Source organism: Sorex araneus, chromosome 9, assembly GCF_027595985.1.
Source record: "Sorex araneus isolate mSorAra2 chromosome 9, mSorAra2.pri, whole genome shotgun sequence".
Classification (NCBI taxonomy): domain Eukaryota; kingdom Metazoa; phylum Chordata; class Mammalia; order Eulipotyphla; family Soricidae; genus Sorex; species Sorex araneus.
In genome coordinates, this window is record NC_073310.1 from 65,254,582 (window position 1) to 65,277,142 (window position 22,561).

Here is a 22,561-nt window from a genome sequence, read left to right on the forward strand (position 1 = left end):
GCGCCGCCTTCACGGGGACAGACGCGTCCCTCCTTGACCCGTCTGGGCCAGGGGAGCTGTGGGCGTGGCTAACAGGGCGTGGCGCTCAGGGGCGTGGCCGTCGGGGCGTGGCTCGCGAGCCCCGGCCCCGCCCCCTTCCAGAGGGCTGTGCGCCAGGTCCCAGAGTCCCGTGCAGCGGCCTCGTGCTCCGGCCTCCCCCCCACCCTCGTCCTCGCCACCTACGGCCGCAGCCCCTGGCCTCGAGGCCCGCCGGGACTGGGGCAGCACGGACCCCTGGAGCCGCAGGCTGCCATGGACAGAGTGTAGGATAACATAGCCTCAGGTAGTTTAGGTTTATTGGGTTACTCCCGTCACAGTGCTCCCATTCCTCTTTATTTGTAGCTTCTTTCTTAGTGTTCTGTTGACTTGTAAATATTGTTTTTCTCTTCTCCTTGAGTCCTTTGCATAGTTTATTCAGAGCAAGTCCTTTTTGTATGGACACAGGAAGACTTAGCAAATGCTATGCTTTTGTAACCTGGGAGTCATTTGACTCTACATGATACTTTCCTCCGGGGCAACTGTTCTCTTGACCTAAGCCTCAGCTGCCCTTACTTCCTAGCATCCCCAAAGCAGGGTCCCGACGTGGGACAAGACAGACCCAGGGCAAGCGGTGAGTTATGTGCTACCCTGGCATCGAGATGGGCCTGGCCAAAGTGCCTAGTGCTTAACTATGAGTTAAGAGCTTGATCACAGACAAATGCTGTCATGATCCAAAAGTAACGACAAGACTACAACCCTGCTAGGGATAGGAAAGACTGATCTGGCCTGAGCAAGGTAGCCTGAGATTGAGATGGCCCCAGGAGAGCAATTCTATAAGCTTTAATGCATCTCTTATTGTGTCCATACAAAATGATTAATATTATGAATGCTTATATGTTTGCTGGCTGAGGAGAGGAGAAACACACTCATGGGACTCCGCCCTTGGGTGGATCCTCCTGCTGAAAGAATCAGTCCTAGGAGAAGCATCCCCTGAGGGACAGGAACCTCACCCTATTGATGGTGACCACACCTCTGTGTACGCCCCAACCCCTCATGCTGGGGGGATTTAACTAGGCTGTAAGAGTGGGTTGGGGGGGCAGACCCAGAGATCCAGAGAGAGATCGAGAGCCGGGAGAGAAGCAGAGAGAGAGAATGAAATAAACGCTCGTGCCCCCTGGCATTGACGGCAGGGCCGGCCCTGTAGGACGCGCGTGCCCCTGGCCGTTCCGCCCCAGAGGGAGGCCCCGTTGGCAGCTCTGTGAGCTGTACTGGCCGGGCCACTCGTGGGCGCGGGTAAGGAGGGCCGCAGCGGCGCAGCGGCCCCCTGCCCCCCTCGGAGCATTTCCGCCCGGGACAGACCTCACAGCTCTCACCTGGAGGGCACTGCCTGACCCGCGCCCAGCCTCAGCCCCCGCGGCCCGAGTCCGGAAGCTTCCGTCTCTCTGAGTCCTTGGCATGGCCCCGCGGTGGCAGTGTCCACGGGGGGAGAGGGTTGGGCGTGACTTTCTGCTTGCGAGGGGAGGGAGGGCCTGTGGTGCCACCCCTGAGGGGGAGCGGGTCCCCCTGCTTGTCCCGGCCACGCACGGGGCTGTGCAGCCTGCCCCATGGTCACTGCCTGTAGGTGGGGGCGGGCTTCTTACAATCAGGGTCATCTCCTGGGTGCCAGGGGCCTGGACCCACCACCTTCTGGGCGTTCTACAGGCCCCGGGGTGTGGCACTGCTTGTGGGCTGCTCCGTCCCACTCTCGGGGACGTTCGTCCCACAGGTGGCCCCTGGATGCACCGGCCCGGGAGAGCCTGAGAATGGCTGGCTGCCCTCAAGGCTGCTCCGCCTGGAACAGTCCTGTGCCCTTTGCTCTTTCCCGTGGTTGACTCAAGGGACAGTCGATAGGAAGTATTGGCAAGAGGTGTGCCGTTTAGGAGAGACGACCAGATGTCCAAAGGTAGCGTGACCAGGATGCAGGAGGTCCTTCCATTCAGGACTCCATGGCTGGCCTGCCCTGTCACAGGCAGAACAACATCTTTCCTCATCCCCACTTTCCTCTTAGAACCTTCACTGTGGCTCCCAAATTTGACCAGAGCCTACAGTGTCCGTCCCCTCAGCAGGACCAAGGTCAGATCGCCCTTCAAAGGAAAGATGCTGCTCCCTGCCCCAGCACGATCCTCTGCCACTTCCACCACCTGGTCACCCAGCCGTCCACTCACTCACCCCTCTGACTGTCTGTGCAGCCGTCCATCCGTCCATCCACCCACCCCTTCATCCATTCACCCATCCACCCATCTATCCACCCACCCCTCTGTCCATCTGTCTGTCCGTCCATCCATCCATCCACCCATCCTTCCATCCATCCTTCCACCATCCATCCATCCACCCATCCTTCCATCCATCCTTCCACCATCCATCCATCCACCCATCCTTCCATCCATCCTTCCACCATCCATCCACCCATCCTTCCATCCATCCTTCCACTATCCACCCATTCACTCTCATCCATCCATCCACCCATCCATCCATCCACCCATCCATCCATCCATCCATCCATCCACCCACCCATCCATCCATCCATCCATCCATCCATCCATCCATCCATCCATCCATCCACCCACCCATCCATCCATCCATCCATCCATCCACCCATCCATCCATCCATCCGTCCGTCCGTCCGTCCGTCCGTCCGTCCGTCCGTCCGTCACTTGACAGGAGGCACAGCGTGAGGCACGCGGGATGCGGTGATGAATGAGACACGGTCACTCGCGTCAGCAGCTCACGCTGCAGCTGAGACAGACACAGTGGCATGCAGACTGTGCACAGGGAATGGAGATGACGCTTCACAGACAGAGCTGGGGCATGGGGGCGGGACGCAGGGTCGCAGTGGGCTCCGGGCTCCTTGGCCCACAGACCTGCACCTCTCAGGCTCGCCCTCTTCCCGGTGGTGGTCTTTGTGATTTTAGTAGAAAATTGTTTTTCAAGTACAAATCGTGCATTTGATATAGAAATTGTAGCAAAAGCAGCCAGGTGGCCAGGCTGAATTGAGGTGGAGCGAGGTGGGCAGGGGGGTCTGGAGCGAGCCCTGCCGACCCACCGAGGCCTCCCGCGCCCAGCCTCTGCTCGTCAGGTGGCCAAAGAGGCCATGCTTGTGGGTGCCGCCAAGGCCAGAGCGCCTGAGGTGACAGGACAGCTCGGCTTGCTCTCCTGGGGAGAGCTCGAGGGGAGGAGGCAGAGGGGCTGCAGCCAGAAGGCAGCGTCGAGGCGGCGGCCGCGCCCCTCGGGGGGCAGGCCCATCCTGCTCTTGGCACGGGTCTCTCGGGGCGTCTCTGGTGAGACCGGCCATGGCTGTCCATGTGGGCGGCTCCCTTGCAGTGACCATCCCAGGCTGTGGTGTGGACACAGCTCAGGGCCGAGGCTCGCCTTCGGTCCCCTGCACTGCTGGCCGGTGGGCACTGAGGCAAGGGCACTGTGGCAGCTCCGACCAGCTGCTCCACCCATGAAGTGGCGGGTGTTCTTTCTACCCCCTCTTGGCCGGGGAGCACTGAGCTCCTGGGTGCTGTTTGTGGCCGAGCCCCGGGCCCCTCTCCGAGAATGCTTCTAGGCTCACCGGGGCCTAGCCCGGGCCCCCTCAGCGTCCCCCAGGCCTCAGCCCCGGGAGAGCCTGCGGGAGGCGAGCGGGCACCAGCTGCTCTGCTGACCCTCCGGAGGTGCCACCTTCCCGAGCAGCTGGCCAGGGGCCGCCCCCGGCCCCGGCGCTGCACCTGCGCGGTGGCGGCGGGGCTGGTGACTCCTCCAGCTGTGGCTGATGCCCGGGGGGGGACGAGAGCCACGGGGCTCCAGACGGTGTTAGGTTAGCTGCGAGACCCAGAGCCCCAGGGGTTGGTCCCACTGCCCCGGGCAGCTCTTTGAGCCATCGCTTCCTCTGGGGATGCTGGTTTGGGCCCCAGAGGTGTGAGGGGGTGTTGGGGGCTGAGCGGGAGCGGATGCTGACTGGTCCCGTCTCACCGTCGTGCTCTGCCCACCCTAGCAGGCCAGCACGCGTTTGCTTCACGGAGGACCAGGCTGCCCAGGTCACTTTCCAAGGAGACGATTGGGAATTCATTAAAAATCAAACAAAAGAAACCAGGGCTAACACAAAACCCCAAGGCAAACAAGTCCAACAGAGAACGTGACTGCCTGGACCGCAGCACCCTCGGGAGCAGCCTTCCTCCGTGGGCGTGTGGGGCCCGACCTCCCCCGCTCTGGGCGTCCCCGAGACACCACGTGTCATGGGAGTGGCGAGCGGCAGGAAGCCCAGGGCAGCGTGCCGGAGCGAGCCCCTCCGAAGGGCAGGGCCTTCCCTGCGTGGGACCCCCCGCATCTCCCCAGCGGGCTCTGGGCGCGAGGGGACGCTTCTCTCCGCACCCCCGGCTAGAGTCTGCTGGGGACCCAGTGAGGGGGTAGTTTTCTAGATGTTTCTTGCTCGAGTGCAACTTGGAAGAACTTCCCCCCACTCCGTTTTGTTTCCAAAGTCAATTTATTGAATATTAAGTCATAAAGCCAGTGATATAATTTTAATGAAAAATATCCTGTATCACTCACGACTTAATAGCACAAAAATACCCCTTAAAAACACTGTTTTGAAAAATAACCACATTAACTTTACACACAACAGCGTCCTTTCTTAAGCTTTATTTAAGAAATCGAGTACTATATAGTTCAATATATATAAGACACATCCAGTATTGTGTTCCTGATAGCAGTGCATAGATTTTGTTAAGATAATCATTTTCACTCGATAGAAACGCCTCATGGTCACACGGAGAGGATTTCCAGTGATTTTGCCCAAGCATGAGAGGAGAGAACAGAACACAGCAAAAATAGTGAACTACAACAGAGATGAGGAACAGAAACAGTGACCGAGCAGAACAGTCGATTCCTGATAAGTGAATAAGCTGATTGTTTGGCCACAATATTTTATTCACTTATCAGGAATGATTCGCTTGGAGATTCACTTCCTGGCCTGGGCGCCCCGTGCACTCAGCCTGCCTCCTTGCTCCCGTCTGGAGAATCCTGAGTTTCCCGAACAACAGGGAGCTGCCTCCATCATTCCCTTCCTCGACTTGGCACAAGCATTCTGCCTCGTGCCAAACGCAGGGGCCACCGGCGTCCCCTAAGGTACCTCGGACACAGACACTTGGATCTCGGAAGAACTGACCGCCAGCCCCCCCCAGCCCCCCAGCCCCCCAGTCCGGCCCCCACCAAAAATAAAGCGGCACATTCTTAGCCCCCTGGCCTCTCTCGGGAGGGGTGCAGAGGCCCGGGCGGAGGCTGCGCTGGGTTTGGCCGACTCCGGTCCTGTGCCAGGCCCTCTGAGCACCTGCGGGAAAGTGTCCTCACGTCCCCAGGAAGGCTGCGGGGCGGGGCCTGAGCAGGGAGGGGCTGGGGGCCAGCAGCGGTGGGCACTTTTAAGAGCACTTGGAGGGCGAGCCAGTTCCTGAGCATGCGGAGGGCACCGGAAGGGGGCCCGTGGCTGAGTTCTAGGGGGAGCAGTTCCGGGAAACTGGTGGGGGGTGATGGACGAGGCCTCTGAAAAGCCAGGAGGGGCGTGAGCGCGGCGGAGAGAGGGCCCCTCGGACCCGGGCCTTCCCTGCCTGCTGTGGGCCTGAGTCCCAGCCACTCACCACCCCAGCCCACGCCCTGCTCCCGCCCCCGTCCCTGCCCACCTGCTCCCCCGTGTTGGGGTGCAGGGACAGACCTTTGGCCTCCCCCGTCTGCAAGCCTCCTTCCCCCATGTCGAGCGGCGTGTCCCGTCGGGGGCCGGGGAGCGGAGGGGGTGAAGGGGCGACTCCCCGCCACGTGTGGGCAAAGACCATCAGAGCGGGCTCTTGGCGATCCCGGCCCGGGAGCCAGAGAAAAGCACAAATCGCCAAGCGTGGTAGCGGGCAGAGTCGGGGGGTTGCTGTGCAGTGTCCCCGAATCAGATATTCACTTAGGCGGAATCGACTGTATCTTTGTACACAACATAGAGAAAAAAAAAAACGTACGTGAAACAGTGAGGCGTGTAGATGTATCACCAACACATAATGGCTGCCAACAACACAACACGCAGAGAGAGAAACGAGTATTAGGAAAATGGTTTAATATTGGAGACAGAAGCAAAAAACTGCATCACACAGTAACATACGTTACAAAAATAAGTTTGACTGTTTCAACTACACGGTTATGTTCACAATGAGGACAGAAGAATCAGAAAAAACTTTGATCTAAATAGCAAAAAAGCAAACTGCTAAATTTTAACTAATACATTTATCCACTTAAAGTGACCGAGTACTTCTAAATCTAATTACCTTATTGTGTAACTGCACGATACAGAATAAAAAGTGAAACTTACCGCTGTATTTTAAGACAAAATTCTAATGCTAGATATAAGCAAAGGGAGAAAAGAAACCAAGCCAAAGTTTTTAATTCTGAAAAGAAAAGCAACTTTCTTCCTATCAACCAGAAATCAAGCTTGAAATCAGTCGTTGTCGAGGCCCACAAGAGGAAGCCACAAAAATTTCCTTTTTTTTTTTTTAATCTCCAGTATAAAAAGTTCCACTGGTACAAAATGCATAAGTACAATCAGTTGTAGAAATAGGAAAGCCTGCGTTTTTTTTTTTTTTTGGCTCAAATTCCATCAAACAACAAAATCCAAATGCATCAATAAAACAAACAATACTCAAATGGTCTTACAGTTTCCACTAGGTTGCATTAACTTTGGCTTTTCTCAGACAATATTTAAAAACTATTTTATAATTCTAAACAAAATGGTATTATTTAATCTACAAACAGCAATTCTCACAGCACAAAAAAACACAAATACATTTTTTGTATGACATTATTCAAAAAGGTAATGAAACTACAGGTTTTTTTTAAAATTTTATTTCTTGTTAATTATAGCACTTAAGATAATAAAAACAGAAACAGTAAAATGATTCCAGAGTAGCACAAGCCAAGAACGGTCACCCCTAGGGTGGATGCAGGGCGGGCTCCCCGCGCCGGACAGTCACTGTCTGTGATGCTCTCAGAGTTTAAAAGCCACTAGACTCTACACTTGATGTTTAAAAAGCGGGTTCCCTGTGTGTGTGTGTGTGTGTGTGTGTGTGTGTGTGCGCGTGTGTGTTTCTTCTGGCAAGGCCCTTTGCACCCTTGCAGCGTTTTCCTTCGCTATTGAGTATAGGAGGACGACTTGTCTTCTGAGGAGGGGTATCGTCACCACAATGAAACATGCAAAGGGGAAAAAAAAGAAAAGGTGGATTTCCCCCCCTCAAAGTGCTGTGCTGCTGGCCCGGCCCAAGTGGCCGCCCTGAGCCCTGCGCAGGTGCCTCGGGGACACGCCAGGGGCGGGGGTGCCCGTGGAGAGATGGGAACCGAGTTCTGGAGATGGGAGATTCCAAGGATGTGCTCTTGTGTCTGGGCCCCCCACCCGTGGCGGAGAGGGGGGCTGTGTGCGTGCCCCTGCCGGCCCACGTGCGGGAGGGCAGCGCAGTGCGGAGGGTGGCGGAAGGCCCCAGCATAGTAAACACGCGAGTGTGAGGAGTACGGAGCGTTTCGCTAGCAGTGCGTGTGCTGTGGGAAGGAAACGTGCGTGTGCGTGTGCGTGTGTGATTTATTTTTTGCATCATTATAGAGGCTGGTCCTTCCCATCCACACGCATCAAACCTGACTGGTGGGTGGGGGGAGGGGGGCGAGGCGGCCGGCAGTGGGGATGAGCCACCTGGAGGCGCCTGGCGGGCGGAGGGGTGACACTGCGGGGCGGGGCGGCGGGAGATGTGCTCACGTGGAGTGACGTCAGAGGAGTAGACATGGCACTTGTCAAAGTGGCAGCAGGAACTGGTGCTAGGTATTTGGTCAGCAACCGTGACTGAGGACAGGGTTCCGCAGGGCGGAGCGGCCCCGTGGGAACCATTCCGTCAGGAAAAGGAAGGCGGGGGGCGCCCAGCGCCTCGCCTGGCCCCTGCCCGCTCACGGGGTCCGCAGGGCTGGTGGGAAACGTCATTGGGACCAAAGAAATGGAAGCGGATCTCCCCGAGACTGCGCCTGGGCAGCCCCCGGCTGGCACCCCCGTACCCAGTGGCCCCCGACGGGGGGCTCCGGATTAGGTGGCCCCCCGCTCCGCGGGTCCCGCCTGCCCCAGGGACTCTGCCGAGAGTTGAAACCGAGGCCAGGGTCCAGCAGCACGCTGAGAATTCGTTTGTAAAAAAATGATCAGAAAGAATCAAGATTAAAAAAAAAAGTGTACTTGTTTACCCCCCTTCGAATCTGTTTGTTTTCTTTTGACTCTCATCCGAAGGATAAGAAGAAAGTAGTATGCACTCAAAGAATGGTATATGCAGAAAAAAAGTCCCACATTTGAAACGCCCCAAAACAAACTAAAATGATGACAGTATAAAAAGTTATCAACATTTCAGAGAGCTCTGGGTAGAAAGGGTTAAAAGTTCAAAACTTTCTCACCTTAGAGGTTTCCACGTGTCATGAAGAAAAGTACAGAGCGGGGCTGCGGGCCCCGTGTGCAGAGGCTTAGAAAAGGGGACGCATGGGCACTTGTACAATGTCTTACAAAAAACATCATCGAGAAGTAACAAACAATAACAGTTTCAGGCAACGAGACCACAGGATAGCAAGTTAACAAACTTTATAACCTTTTTTTGTTTGTTTTTTGTTTTTTAAATATTAGGGATTTATACAAAACACATAATAAAATACCCATGTTATCAAATTACTTCTCACGAGAAACACTGGAGCTAGGAAGGAAGTACCTTTGGAGTTTGGCACTATAGATTTTCACTTTTTTCTTTAAAAGAAAAAAAAATCACATTTTGCTGAACACAAACACATCTAAATAGTTCACAATTTAAAAAAAAATGACATCAATGCTTTACAAGCCAACACAAAACTTATTCTGGAATAGGTGTTTTTTTTTTTCCCCCTCACATGAAATTTATTTTTAAGCAAACAACTTTTTTTTTTTATTCTTTTTTTGTTTTAAGAAAACCAATTCTAAACTTGTCTTATCAACAAAGAACATTAAGACCGTAAGACTCATGATGAAACCACAACTGAATTCACAGAAGCACCAACGGAACAGTTTACAGTAACCCTTCTCCTGTACATTGAAACAGTATAAAATATAGGGAATTTCATGTGCGTCAAACCATGGATTGTCTAACTGTGAGTCAGTTCAGCAAAAGGTGACACAAATAGGTAGCATTTGCCCCAAAACAGGGTAAATATTTTTCTTATACTAATCTACAAAAAGTGGTTCTATATATATATCTTAATGAGAAAGTGAGCCACCTAAAATGGCCTTATCAAAAAACTTTACACTGCCTGAAAAATGTAAAAACTATTACAGACCTCTAGAGACTTAAAATCAGACAGTTTTTTTTCTCAAACTGTTTTGGAAGTAGTCTGTTAGAAACCAACATTCTGTGCCCCTGGGTGCATACTGCTGTCACCAGTCGGGAAGAATGCCAATCCCTGTATAATACTTTCAAGTCTGTTTTATGAAAAGAAAAAAAAAAAAGAAGAAAGAAAGAAACATTTTTGCCACAGGTTTTTTTTTCCCTATAGTTAATTTGTCTAATAATAACTTTCAGTCTTGCATGAATGCAGCAATGTTTGTTTTTTCACATTGACTTCCCAGAATTCAGAGCTAGATGAGGTCACATGCAAATCTCAAAGGTCAAACTAGATCAAAGGTCAGTAGGAGAACCGAGTATGATGTGAGGTCAGAAAGACATCAGAAACAATGACGGGACGATGAAACTGTTTGAGACGCCACAGGGACATGCTAGGCAAACGGTGAACTAACGGGCATGAAGATGTCTAGGGAGAAAACAAGGGAGAGTCGAGAGTTACACAGGAGCCGCGGGCAGCGCGCCAACACCCTCGGCCGCCGATGCAAACCCAGGCCTGCCGCAGCCGTCCCAGCCATTTGCATTCCTGACAGCCTGAACCACAGCACGGGACCGAATCCATCCGAGAGGGAGGGGGATGGATTCCAGGTGCTCTGGGCACGGGGTCGGGGCGGCAGAGGACAGGGGAGGGGCCAGTTCCAACGAGAGGTGACAAACGGGGAGGGTCAGACTGTAAACTAGGTCATGGACGTCACGCACGGAGCATCAGACATACAAACAACGAGAGGGAGAGCATGAGCTGCAGGCCTAGGGTCCACGGCGAGAGAAAGCCCGTTCCGAGAACGCTTCCTCCAGAGACTACTTCAAAGAATCTCGCTAGCACAGAGAACTGCTCTTCAGGTTCCCAATAAGTTAACAATAGGCAATAAATAACTTCCATTATTTCTGAGGCAGTAAAAATTTTGTACAAAAATAGAAATGCTTTTTTTACAAATAAAATTTACAGGCCTGTGGCTTTCTTTTTTATGTATTATTTATGTAGTATTTATTTATTATTAAATTTATCTTTCAAGAAACATCAAGTATTTTCACTCATTTTATTTTATTTTAAACCCTGTAGCTTTAAGAAACAGATCTCTAAATCTTTTTTTTTTACATTAATCCTTTCTAAAAACTAAAATAAAACTAACAAAATAGACAACCAGTGTAATAATCTGACCAATAAATGTCATGTTTCTTTGAACCCTAAAATAAAATCCTGCTTAACCAAAGGAACCGGATGTAGTGGAAAGACGTCTTGTCTCATGTTAAGTGCTTCTCCTGGCTTCCCTGTCCCCCTAGGCCACCGCCGGTGCCGCCTCCGACCAGCCCCTCCTGGGGGTGGGCGCCCGCAGGAGGGGCGCCTCGCTAGGCAGTGCCCTGGGCACAGCACACATCTGCCTTTGTTTGCCTTTTCATTCTCAAGATGGCATTTATTTGTGTTTTTTCCTTAAAAAAACAGCAAAAAAAAAAAAACCCCACAAAATTCAAAACCAAACTGAACGGAAAAAGGTCAAAGGAGATTCGAATTGCAAAACCAAGGAGCGTACAGTGGCGGGACCGGAGGGTGTCCTCAACAGAAACTGGGTAGCCCAAGTTTAATTATGGCGAACTGGGTGGGGTGGGGTTGTGGAGGCCTTATTGTAAAAATAACCGTCTCTCGGTAGGTTGGCCATGCGGTCCTCCTCTGCCTCTGCTGTCGGGACAGGCCGGCTCGCGGGACTTACCCTAAGAAAGCTAAAGTAAGAGCAGGGAGCCTCGGGGCTAGGTCAGTAAGGTTTGCTGTCGTTTTTGGAGCGCTTCAGCTGGACCTTCAAGCGTTTCATGCCGATCTGGAAGCCGTTCATGGCCTGGATGGCCGCTTGCGCGGACACTGGATTGTCGTAGCTGACGAAGCCTGGAAGACACACGGGGGAGGCGGCCCGTCACCCGAGGCCAGCGCTGCCACAGGCGAGTGCTGACCCCGCACACCCCCCGGACCCGGGCCTACCCCGATGCTGGGGTTTGAGCTGCACCCCTCAGTGGGCACACTCCAGGGTACAGGGCCCCTCCCCCAAGGCCGCAGCCCCCCCGCCCAGGCCCCAGGTCTGCCGCCCCCCCACCCCCATCAGTGGCCCTTGAGCCCATGGCTGGTTGGCCCTGGTCTGGCGTCATGTCGTGAGTGGACGGTGGGATAGTTTAATGCTTGACGTGGCCCACTCTGGAGCTGGGACGGAGCAGCTGGGGGACTCGGGCCCTCCTCTCCTCATCTCAACTTCCACATCCGAGGTCCAGTGGACTCGTCAGGCCGGGGCTTGTTGGCGTGTGACCCCGGGACTCAGCTGTGCTCAGGGCTGGCACCGTCCTGGCAGAGTTCCCGCTGTCTGGACCAGTGCTCACCACCGACACGCCTGGCCACATGGTCGGACACCGGGCGGTGTGGACGCAGGGGCACATGCGGTCGGTGCTGATCCCCGGCCAGGCGTGGGCCGGCCCTGCTCGTCCTGGGTGTTGGACACAAGCTGTTCCGCTGATTGCTTCACGCCCGAACATCAGCTGTGCAGAAGGGCCTGTGCTACCTCAATCTTCTACTGAAATTTAAAGCAAAGGAAAAATGCCTTTGCCGCGAGAGGAGGGAGAAAGGGACCCAAATATCACCCTCGAGCAGAATTCTCAGCCAATAAAACGAGCATATTGTTTACGGCAGAAAAAGCTTTTCACGGGCAGGTGGTACCGCAAAAATGGAGGCTTCCATTTGTTCAAGAAAAGATTCCTTATACTTGTGATCTTGCATCCTAGATTTTCACTCTCCTTTTCTCCTTTCCTTCCAGGTTTCATTCAGAAGCAGCCAGCTGACCAGAGTGGAAACGGGTGAGGGTGAACTGGAGAAAGGTCGCCTGGCCCAGGGGACAGTGAGGGACCCGCCGAGGGAGAGACCTTGAGTCGCCGGACGCTGAGATGCCTGGACGGTCGCGCGGTCACTTTCTCTCTCCGGGTCTGACCTCAGCCGTTTCCTCTCCAGCCATGAGCACTGCGGCCATCTGCCTTCCGCGCCTGGCCTGGGGAAGCTCCCCAAGTGACGATGTCCCCCCAGCCCCGGACCACCTCCACTCCATGGTGCTCGGGGGCCCTTCCCAGGGACGCCGATGGCTTCTCCCCTGGGCGGCACGGTGCCACGCTGGTTCCCAAGGACAGACCAAGACTTGACTTCTGCCCCCCGGTAGAGCAGTGACGGAGAGGGCCAGCAGGAGGGCGTCCCTGAAGCCGGAGTAGCCGCTCCCGCGCCCAGTGCCCAACTGCTCGGCTTCCAGGGGGTGCTGGCGCCTCGGGGCGTTCCCACTCTCCTTCGGCCGTTTTCCTTCAGACCGACCACACGTTCGTGGAGTCTGTGTGACCGTCAGGTGCTGACACCCCCTCCCGCTGGCCTTGCATGACGCTCTGAGGTGTGGCTGGGCCAGGGCCGGCCATGCCCACCACACGGACTCTGACCCCTGGCCTCTGCGCTGCCCTGGGGGCCGCCAGGCTCTGAAGACGATGCCAGGAGACGGCATGCGTTTCAGGGTCCAATGGCCGTGCATGGCGCCCGGAGGAGGGTGGGCGTGAGAATGGGGTCTTCTGAGAATGCCCCGAATAGCCCCCCAGCCTCTCTGGAGGCCCAGGAGTGGCCCCGGGCCCTGCGGCCCTGCTCCCCCGCGTGTCCCTCTGCTGGAGAGAGTGGTGCGTGTCCCTCTGGCCAGGCTCAGGCTCACACGGCTCAGCCGCCGCCGGTCACTCGCCGTGACAGTTCCCGGGATCAGCAGCCGCCGGTCACTCGCCGGGACGGTCCCCAGGTGCAGACGCCACTTGCCAAGCGCGGCGTGGACGGGGTCGCTTCACGCAGAGGGACTGCGTCCGCCCTGGGCCTGCCGCTGGAGTCACCCCGCCTTGTGGGTAACGTGACAGCCGACAAGGGGCCAGCCCGCCCAGACACGCCACCCCGGGAGCCCGTCTCGGCTTCCTTCCCGGCGGCGGTCGCGTACCAAAGCACTTGCTCAGGTTGGTCTGTTTGTCAATGAAGACTTTAGCAGAGATGACATTTCCGAAAGGCATGAACATCTGCAGAATGTCCTGGTCTCCAAACTCCTGTGGGAGGTGGTAAATAAAGAGGTTTGCACCCTCTGGACCTAGAGAGAAGAGAAACCGGAATAAGGGACACTTGGCTCAGCTCCTCTCGCCTGCTCAGGTGACGCGTCCCGCCAAGACCCTCTCGCCAGACGCCGTGGGCGCAGCTGCCCGTCTCGTGTTCTGGCCGGAAGGGACCCTTGGGAAGGACGGCTTCCTCGCCCCCGTCAGAGCTCACGGGGGGTCGGCCATGGGGACCGGGGCAGCAGGCGGGGTGCCCCAGCACTTGGAGCAGGTGGCCGCCACCGGGAGTAACGAATACAGCAGGGACACTGCTCGGGCCTCACAGTCAGGTACCCAGTGACCCGTCCAGGTGTCACTGGCCGAGTCCCTGCTCACAGGCTGATAATCGTGTTAGAAACGACCGGCGAGGCGGCCAGGCTGGGGAAGAGGGGGCGAGCTTCACACGTCGTTCCCTGGCGGAAGCCCGGGAGGGGGTCTCGGGAGGGGGCAGGAGCCTGCGTGCCCCTCCCTGCACCGGGCAGCCGGGCAGCCCTCCGGGGTGCCGGGACGTGGCCCTGAGGACGGGCTGGCGGGTGGCCTGTGTCCCTGCCCACAGCTTCGAGACAGAGGGAGGGAAGTGGGGACGGAGGAGTCGGGCCAAGCCTCCTCCCACGTGAGACCCTAGGAGGAAAAGTTGGGGCGGGACTCGCCCTGCGGGAGTCAGTCCCGTCTGAAACGCCTCCGGAAACGCCGGCCCAGGCCCAGGGACGGGCCCCTGCGTGTGGGCCCGGGAGGGCCCGTCCGAGGGCAGACAGGGGACGCACTGCACCCGGGGCTGCTCCACCAGGACCCCCACTGACTGCCCACCCGTGGCCTGCTCGGACGTGGCCCCTGATATGGAGCCCGTGGCCCCAGCTGCCTGCTCCTGGGGCTCTCGGTCCCCGACACCAAGGTGAGGTGGCGCCTGCCGCCACGGGCACAAGGGTGGCTGCGCCCTTCCCACAGAGGGGGGGGGGTCGTGCTCGCGCACTGCCGCCAAGCTGCATCTCTGGCCAACACCCAGGGGCCCCTTCCCTGCTCCTCAGTACAGCCCTCTGGGACCCCTCGCCAGCCGCGGTCACGTGCGGGTGAGTCCCTCAGCCACTGTCCCGGGGCACGCGGTCCCGTGGAAGCCCAGGGTGCCATGGGCTCGGCCTGCTGTGCGTGGCACTTACCTGCTGTGTGTCGGAGCCGGGCAGGTGGGGGTGGGGGAGTCTGGCGCCCGCTGGGTGGCCGCCCCGGGCCGAGTGCCAGGTGCCCCGAGTGGGAGAGCTGGGCAGGGGGCCTCATTTCCTCCCGCTGACCCTGGCACTGTCATCTGTCTGTCCTGCACACAGGGCAGGGAGCCGGCCGGTGGCTCATCTCCCTCCCTGGCTCTCTGGCGGGGCAGGGCGGGCAGTGGGGGCGTCTCCCCGGGAAGGGGCTGTGCATTCTGGAGCACTCGTGGGGGAGCCCGCAGGGTGAGCGGTGCAGGGTCAGGGACTAGGACGTCGGGCCGGGGACCCGCGGCCACCTTCTCAGTGCCACGGCCGACACGTGCCCTGCGGCTCCTACAGCGCCTCTCTGGGTGCTCGGGGACACGCTCCTTGCCAGCACCCCCGTGTCTGCCTGTCGCGGGCGGGCGGCCTTCGTGGCCAGGCCCGAGGTGCAGGCCGGCGTGCCCGGCCACAGCGCGGTGGCCTCAGCCCGAGGTGCAGGCCGGCGTGCCCGGCCACAGCGCGGTGGCCTCAGCTCGAGGTGCAGGCCGGCGTGCCCGGCCACAGCGCGGTGGCCACGGCCCGAGGTGCAGGCCGGCGTGCCCGGCCACAGTGCGGTGGCCTCGCGGTTGTGCCTTCGGCTTTCTAACCCCTACGCTTGGCGCTAGTGGCTCAGAGGGAAGAAATCTAAATTCATGAAAACCCAAGATTTTCATAAAGCCACATTTTTTCCCCTTTGGGTGGTGGGGTGGTTTGGGGCCCCACCTGGCAGTGCTCAAGGCCTACTCTTGGCTCCGTGCCGAGGGGCCACTCCTGGTGGGCCCTGGGGGCCGGATCTGCTGCACGCCAGGCCAGCGCCCCACCTGCCAGGCCATCTCTCTAACCTCAGCCATTTTGGGGGGAGCAATTTATGAGCAGAAAAGCCTTATTTTGGGGCCACACGTGAGTTAAAGTTGTGCCCCCTTGAAAATCCACAAGTCCAGAAACCGCAAACCATCAGTCTCTCAGAGACGAACAGTGTGGCCACAGGCGGCGTCTGGGAGACGCAGACCCCAGCAGTGTCGGGGACACGGCCGGGAAAGCAGCTGGCGCGGAGGCAGAGCTGCCAACTCTGGCTTCTCTCTGCCTGGAGCGAGAGGAGCAGCGGGCGTGGCCGAGGCTGGCCGGCAGGGCCAGCTGCTGGGGCGGACACAGAGATGTCACCTCCACCTGGCGTAGTTTCGGTCACACGGGTGGTGTTTACGGGACCAGGTGTGGAGCTGGGGGTGGAACTGGGGCTGGCCACCTGCGGGGCAGACACCTCGCCCTGTGCTCTCTCTGGCCCGACTGACTCGTGAACATCTAGCAGCAAGGCAGAGGGCCACTCTGCCTCCCCGAAGGCCGACCCTCATCAGATAAAGACAGGACCGTGGTAACGCCTGGAACCGTGTGTGTCTGTGTGTGTCTGTGTGTGTGTCTGTCTGTGTCTGTGTGTCTGTGTCTGTGTGTGTCTGTGTCTGTGTGTGTCTGTGTGTGTCTGTGTGTGTCTGTCTGTGTGTCTGTCTGTGTCTGTGTGTCTGTCTGTGTCTGTGTGTCTGTCTGTGTCTGTGTGTGTCTGTGTGTGTGTATCTGTGTGTCTGTGTGTGTGTCTGTGTGTGTCTGTGTGTGTCTGTCTGTGTGTCTGTGTGTGTGTATCTGTGTGTCTGTGTGTGTGTCTGTGTGTGTCTGTGTCTGTGTGTGTCTGTGTGTGTCTGTCTGTGTGTCTGTCTGTGTCTGTGTGTCTGTCTGTGTCTGTGTCTGTGTGTCTGTCTGTCCCTGGCGGGCTGGCCCGGGAGGTGCAGGAGATGGCGGGGGCCGGCCGGTGGCGCGTCTGCGCGAGGCTGGACGGGAGCAGGGCAGGCGGCGGGGCCCCGTCTCCTTTCGGAAGCTCCTGGGGATGAAGCGTGTCGCCCGACTTCTGCTCGGCCGTGTCCTCGCTGCGGCGGCCGGCACCTACCTTCCTTCTGGCTGCCCGCCGCGCTCTGCTGCTGCAGCAGGCTCTGGCTGTACAGCGTGGGCAGCGCGGCTGCCGCGTACTGCTGGATCCCTGAGTAGGCCTGGGTGAGGGCGTCCATGGTGCCCGCCGTGCCATTCGCCAAGCCCGTGGCGCCGAGTCCTCCGTTCAGAGCCGCCATACCTGAGAGCATTTGAGCAACTTTACAAAAAACCCAACAATAGAGAAGAGAAACAGCACTTTTCATTAGTGCTTTCCAAAGGAAGTCAGAGTCGTTTCGACACAAGGACAACAGCAAGAGGCATGCACCCACACAGCAACGCCCCAGATGCAGACAGGAAGCAGCGCCACGGCCCGGCCCCGCCCCCACCCACAGCGGGGTCACTGCGCACGCGAGGCCCATGCACGGTGCTACTGGGGGTCCCACTGCCCCGGGGAACAAAGGCAGCTGCTCCGGGCGGCCGCGCCCGCACACGTGCGTGGTGGACGGGGTCTTCTGGGGCGGCTCGAGAGGGACAGCGTGGAGGAGACTCCACCCGACACCAGGCCGCTGCAGATGGAGGCCCTGCACTCCCTCGCTGACTGGGCAGAAGTGCTCGGCAGGACGGCTGGGGGTAGCAGGGCCAGAACACACGGCCGCTTCCCGGGATGCAGAGGCCGCAGCTGCTCCGTGGCGGGGCTGTTGGCAGAACTCCCCTCTCCGGTCTCCCCTCAGCCTCCGCGACGCTCGCTCCCGTTTCCCCCGAATCCGAGTCAGATGGAGCACCGAGCACCGAGCCCAAGCGGGACCTCCCGGATGAGCCTGGGAAATGGCAGCGCTGATGCCCTCACTGGCTCCCGTCCCTCAGATCTGCCGCTTGGAAGAAGGCGGTGAAGACTCCGAGGGCCGTCGGTCGGCAGGGTCCGGGACCAAGACCGGCTGGCAGGCTCAGCGGTGTTGGGGCGCCCGTGTGCGTCCGTGCCGCCCCCCAGCCCCGCTGCTCCGCCCACACCTCTGCTCGCAGACAGCCCCGGGGCCTTCACGGCCCGGCCCGGAGGGGTCGCAGCCGGGCTCTGCTTGCGGGTCCCCGGACACAGCCCTGGCCGGGTGCCCTCCGTCGACGGCCTGTAGTGCAGCGCCCCACGGCAGGACGGCGGAGTGGCGTGAGCTGGCCGGGCCCACCTCTGCCCCTGCGCGTCTGTCCGGTGACGTCAGCCCCTTCCTTGCCGTGGGGGTCGGTCTTCTTCCCCCCTTGTCTGGACTGAGGACGCACCGTGTCTGGGCGCGGTGAGTGCGAGGTGGTCGCAGGGCGCTGCTGGGCACAGCTCCCCGCCGGGCACGCGGGCCCGGCCCTGCACTCGGCGTCTCAGGCAGGGGTGCCAGGTGGAGCTGCAGGCTGTGGCGCTGGGCGGGGCAGGGCTGTGTCACCTCTCCATGCCGGGGCCTCTGGCTTGACACATGGCAGTGTGGTGCTTCTCGCTCGTGTTTTCCCCGGAGGGCCTGTGGGTGTCTCGGGGCCGGCCTTCCGCGGGGCTCTGCTCCTGTGGCCCTCACGCGCGGGGCGTGGCCCGGCCCTTCCCCTGGCAGGCGTGGGCAGGCCGGGTGCCCAGGGGGGCTGAGGCGGGCGGCCTAAAACCCCCGGCGGCTCTGCTCCGGGTGGGAAGAGCCTGCGCAGAAAATCCAGAAAATCACAAACTGTGCCAGAGATCCTGGGGTCGCTGGCCATGGCCATGGCGGAGCAGCTCATCATCTGGGGGGCGGGACCCGTCCACGTGACTTTCACCCCTGCGAGTTCTTCCTGTGCGTGACCTGGTGTGCACTGAGTGGTCGGTCATGTGGCAGCAGACACAGCAGCCAGGCGGCGCCGGGAGGGGGGCAGCAGGTCCAGAGGCAGCCGGTTGGCAGGGAGTGGGCGCCTCCGTCAGGGCCAGCTGGACGGGGCTGATGGCGACTCCGCAAGGGGAGGGCTGGGGTGCCGCAGTCTCTCCAGGCACACCCGGGAGGTGACACCAGATGCTGCAGCCGTGGACGTGGCTCGTGGCTCTGGGGGAGGGTCGGGCCGTCCACACCAGTGAACGAGGACGGAAGGGAGGGCAGAGCGCCGGACCCTGCCGGGTGGGCTTCTGGGCGGGAACGAGCCCGTCCTCGGCTGCCAGGTGAGATGAGGGGGTGAGGAACAGGCCAGACTGTCGATGACGCGCACGGCTGATGCACCTCGTCGGGGCCCGGGCCCATCTGGCCACAGTGGCGTGAGGCCGGGGTGTCCTGCGTGTGCTGCGTGCTCGCTCCCTTGCTCCTCCGAGCAGGCTCTCAGGAGAGGGACTTTCCAGGTAGACGAGACGCCAAGACTCTGCCAGGCGGCTGCTCGCCTGCCTTTCCTCCGCCTCGTCCCGCCCGCGTCCGCTCCAAGGCGCAGAGCTCCAGGCATCCTGAGCGCCCCCAGGCTGCTGCCTGGCGCACGTCAGCCCAGGGACTCCTGGAAAGATGCTCCTGGTGGTCGTTCAGAGAGCAATGTCCAGAGCTCGCCCGAGCACCCTCCGCGGGGGGGAGCCCCCTGGGGACGGCCATGTTCGAGCCTCCTGAGGGCGCTCCCCTCTCGGGGATGGGGACCCCCTTCCTTCCCGCCTCGGGAGCAGACTGAGGACAGGAAAGGTCTCACAGACCCTTAACCTGCCTGTCCACTGTCCAGTCACGACCTGAGGGGGCCAGGGAGGAAGAGGGTGGACGCCAAGCTGAGTCTGGGGTAACGGGAACGCACCCCTCGGCCTGCTCCCACGCCACACCCTGCCGTGGGGCAGGCGGGGTCATTCTCCTCTGGGGTCCGTGGCGGCTCTGCACTGCTCACTGCCCGCTCGGGGTTCTCTCGGTGTGTGACGAGGAGCAAGCATCGGGGCCGCGCCCGTGTAGCCGGCGGTGACCGTCACCGCATCCGAGGGAGGGAGTGCATCTGGCTGTGCGCGACTTTCCAGCGAGACACTGCCCGACTCAAGGCCCGTGTGGCTACCTGAAGTCCGACACGCGCTGAACCTTTGCAAACTAGGCGTGCCTCTGCCCGCCTGGGGCAAGGTCTTGGGCGGGGGAGGCCTGTCACCCTTGCAGGAGTCACCCCCCCCCGCCCCCCGGGAATGGGCTGTGGCGTCTACGCTCCAGCCCTCGGGATGGTAACGGGCGGGTCCCAGCAGAGTGCAGCAGACGAGGGTGGAGAGACGCAGACACACGGCAGACGGATGGACGGACAGACAGACGGATAACACGCAGCAGTCGAGTGTGTGCTGAGGAGGACGGCATTCCCAGGGCCCGGGGCTCTGAGACAGCGTCAGGCCGGCGAGCGGATCAGTCCTGGCTTGCGGTGTGTGTGTGTGTGTGTGTGTGTGTGTGTGTGTGTGTGTGTGTGTGTGTGTGTGTGTGTGTGTGTGTGTGTGTGTGTGTGTGTGTGTGTGTGTGTGTGTGTGTGTGTGTGTGTGTGTGTGTGTGTGTGTGTGTGTGTGTGTGTGTGTGTGTGTTGTGGGCGAGGGAAGTGCCCAAGGCCTGGGTGTGGAGCGGGCGCTGGGTGCGGGGCCGGGCTGGTGTTAGGCCCATTTCTGAGCTCTCGGGACAGCCCCAGGGTGTCAGCTCTTCAGGGTAGAGGTGCCCCGACCGCATAAAGCTGGGGGTGCGGTGAGCAGGGCCCCCGGTCTTGCCCCCACCGCGGGCAAGCAAAGGAGGGGAGCCCCAGGCTCACACCAGGGGGCCGGCTGCCTGCTCCCGGCAGCAAGGGCGGCTCAGCTCTTGGGCTCCCTGGGCCAGCTGCCCCTCTCGGCGCCGGAGTGGCCGTCCCTGGGGGCCGACGGGACCTCCCTCATGCTCGCCCCTTCACATGTGTGCGGTTCAGGCCTAGTTCTGCCAGTGTCCCTCGGGGGTCCCGGCTGACTGTGTGTGTGTGTGTGAGAGAGAGAGAGAGAGAGAGAGAGAGAGAGAGAGAGAGAGAGAGAGAGAGAGAGAGAGAGAGAGAGAGAGAGAGAGAGAGAGAGGGAGAAGGGAAGGCTGTTTCTCGGGGGCCGGGGGGGAGGTTGGGGAGAGAGAGGAAGGAGAAGAGGGCAGGGGAGGGGAGGGAGAGGAGGCTATTCCCGGGACTCCTGGCTGACTGTGTGCGTGTGTGTGCGCGAGTGTGTGTGTGTGTGTGTCTGTCTCTCTCTCTCTCTCTCTCTCTGTGTCTGTGTCTCTGTGTGTGTGTGTGTGTCTCTCTCTCTCTCTGTGTGTCTGTGTCTCTGTGTGTGTGTGTGTGCGTGTGTGTGTCTCTCTCTCTCTCTCTATGTGTGTGTGTGTGTCTGTGTCTCTCTATGTGTGTGCGTGTGTGTGTGAGTGTGTGAGTGTGAGAGTGAGGGGAAGGCTGTCCTCCAGAGCAGCAAATACTCACTGTGGATGGTACCTGCTAGCGCGTTAATATTGTTCAGCCCGACCGTGGCGCCTGCCAGGCCCTGCAGGGTCCCGAGGGAGGTCAGAGAGTTCATGGCCGCACCAGCTGTGGAGTTGGGGGTCGACGCTGCCACTGGAGACAGAGGAGGGGAGGGAGGCGCGTGAGGGCGGAGTCCTGTGTGCGGCGGCTGGGGAGTGGCCTCCGCACCCCGACCCTGACCCCCAGGCCTCTGAGCCCGTCAGGCCGGAAAGTTCCAGGCCCAGAGGAGGCCCGGACGGGGCAGCGAGACGGCCACATGGCTTCCGTCCGGTGTCTGCTCCAAACGTTCCCCAGTGACGTCGGGCACCCCTGCCCTCAGGAGCCGACAGGAGGTGCCAGGACCCCCGCTCAAACTGTGTGGGTGCGAGTCTCCCGGCCCCCGGCACGCCCGCTGCCCGTGGCCTCCCTGGGCACGGGTGCCCTCGGGTCCTGGGCCCCCAGCACCACGCCACGTGCCCTTCACGTATTCCACAGTTTTACAGGGAAGCGGGCGGGGACCGGTGCAGACAGGCGTGGCGGCCGTGGGGGCAGGTGGCGACCCCAGAGTTGGCAGCGGGGGAGAATTAGGAACTGGGCTCGGAGCTGGGCTGCCACCGCCAGGAGCGAGACGGACACAGCCGAGTCCCAGGCCCCGCCCCGCTGGCCAGGCTGTGCTCTCCTGTCCCGAGGGCCTTCCCGGGCCCTAGGAAGCACCCTCCCCTCCCCAGCCCCCACAGGACAGTCGGTGCCTGCCCTGCACCCTGGGCTGACCACAGACCCGTAGCCGAGACCGCCGGGGCCATCGTGAAGGGGCCCTGCAGGGCGCACTGCCCAGCCGGCTGCCCAGCCAGGTCCCATGGGAGGGAACGGAGAAGCCAACCCATCTCGGCCAGCAGGAGCACCCAGCGCGAGGCCGGCCAGCACCTCGGCACACCCTCAGCACACCCTCAGACAGGGGCTCGCCCCGGAGACACCAGCCCTCCCGCCCTCCCGGAAATGGTTTGGATCCTCCTGCTACTTAGTGGTAACAGTATCGGGTTCTCGGGGCTGGCTGGGAAATGGACGTCAGCGGAGGGGTGGGGCCGTGGTTGGGACGCTGAACGCTTGGAGCAGACCATGAGCATTTGTGAACCACAGTGTTAAGGTAAAGTAGGGGTGAACCACCCTGCTGGGCTGTGTGCAGGGCCGACAGAGAAGGGCGGGCCGGGGCGGGAGTGAGCCTGCTGTGCAGCCCGCCCGCTCCAGCCTGGCCCCTGGCCCCCAGGGCTCCTGGTGTGGGCCTGGTGGCCCCCGTGTGGCCGGACTATCTATACAAGGACTGACCCTCTGGCCCCTTGGACAAGCATCACTGGGAGTGGCTCCAGGCCCTGGAACACGACCTGGGGAGACCCCAAAGATGGTGTTGGATTCCTGCAAATAATCTACGTAAATGCCAGTCTCAGCCCAGAGCTT

The 22,561-nt window shown here is 59.7% G+C and overlaps 1 protein-coding gene across 12 annotated transcripts in view; it reads right to left on the reverse strand.

Annotated features, from left to right (window-relative positions):
* Positions 1-4,661: 4,661 nt before the first annotated feature.
* CELF2 (CUGBP Elav-like family member 2) overlaps positions 4,662-22,561 on the reverse strand; it is a 626,712-nt gene continuing 608,812 nt past the window's right edge. For 5 of the 12 annotated variants that reach the window (XM_055147423.1, XM_055147418.1, XM_055147414.1 and 2 more), the window contains 4 exons: positions 21,092-21,223; positions 16,719-16,916; positions 13,424-13,567; positions 4,662-11,322 (listed from right to left, as the gene is read on the reverse strand). In XM_055147423.1, coding sequence (XP_055003398.1) covers positions 11,195-11,322; positions 13,424-13,567; positions 16,719-16,916; positions 21,092-21,223 — 602 coding nt within the window. In that variant the 3' untranslated portion in view covers positions 4,662-11,194. The remainder of the gene's footprint in view (positions 11,323-13,423; positions 13,568-16,718; positions 16,917-21,091; positions 21,224-22,561) is intronic. The other 7 variants (XM_004605318.3, XM_055147422.1, XM_055147415.1 and 4 more) reach the window with 4 other exon arrangements.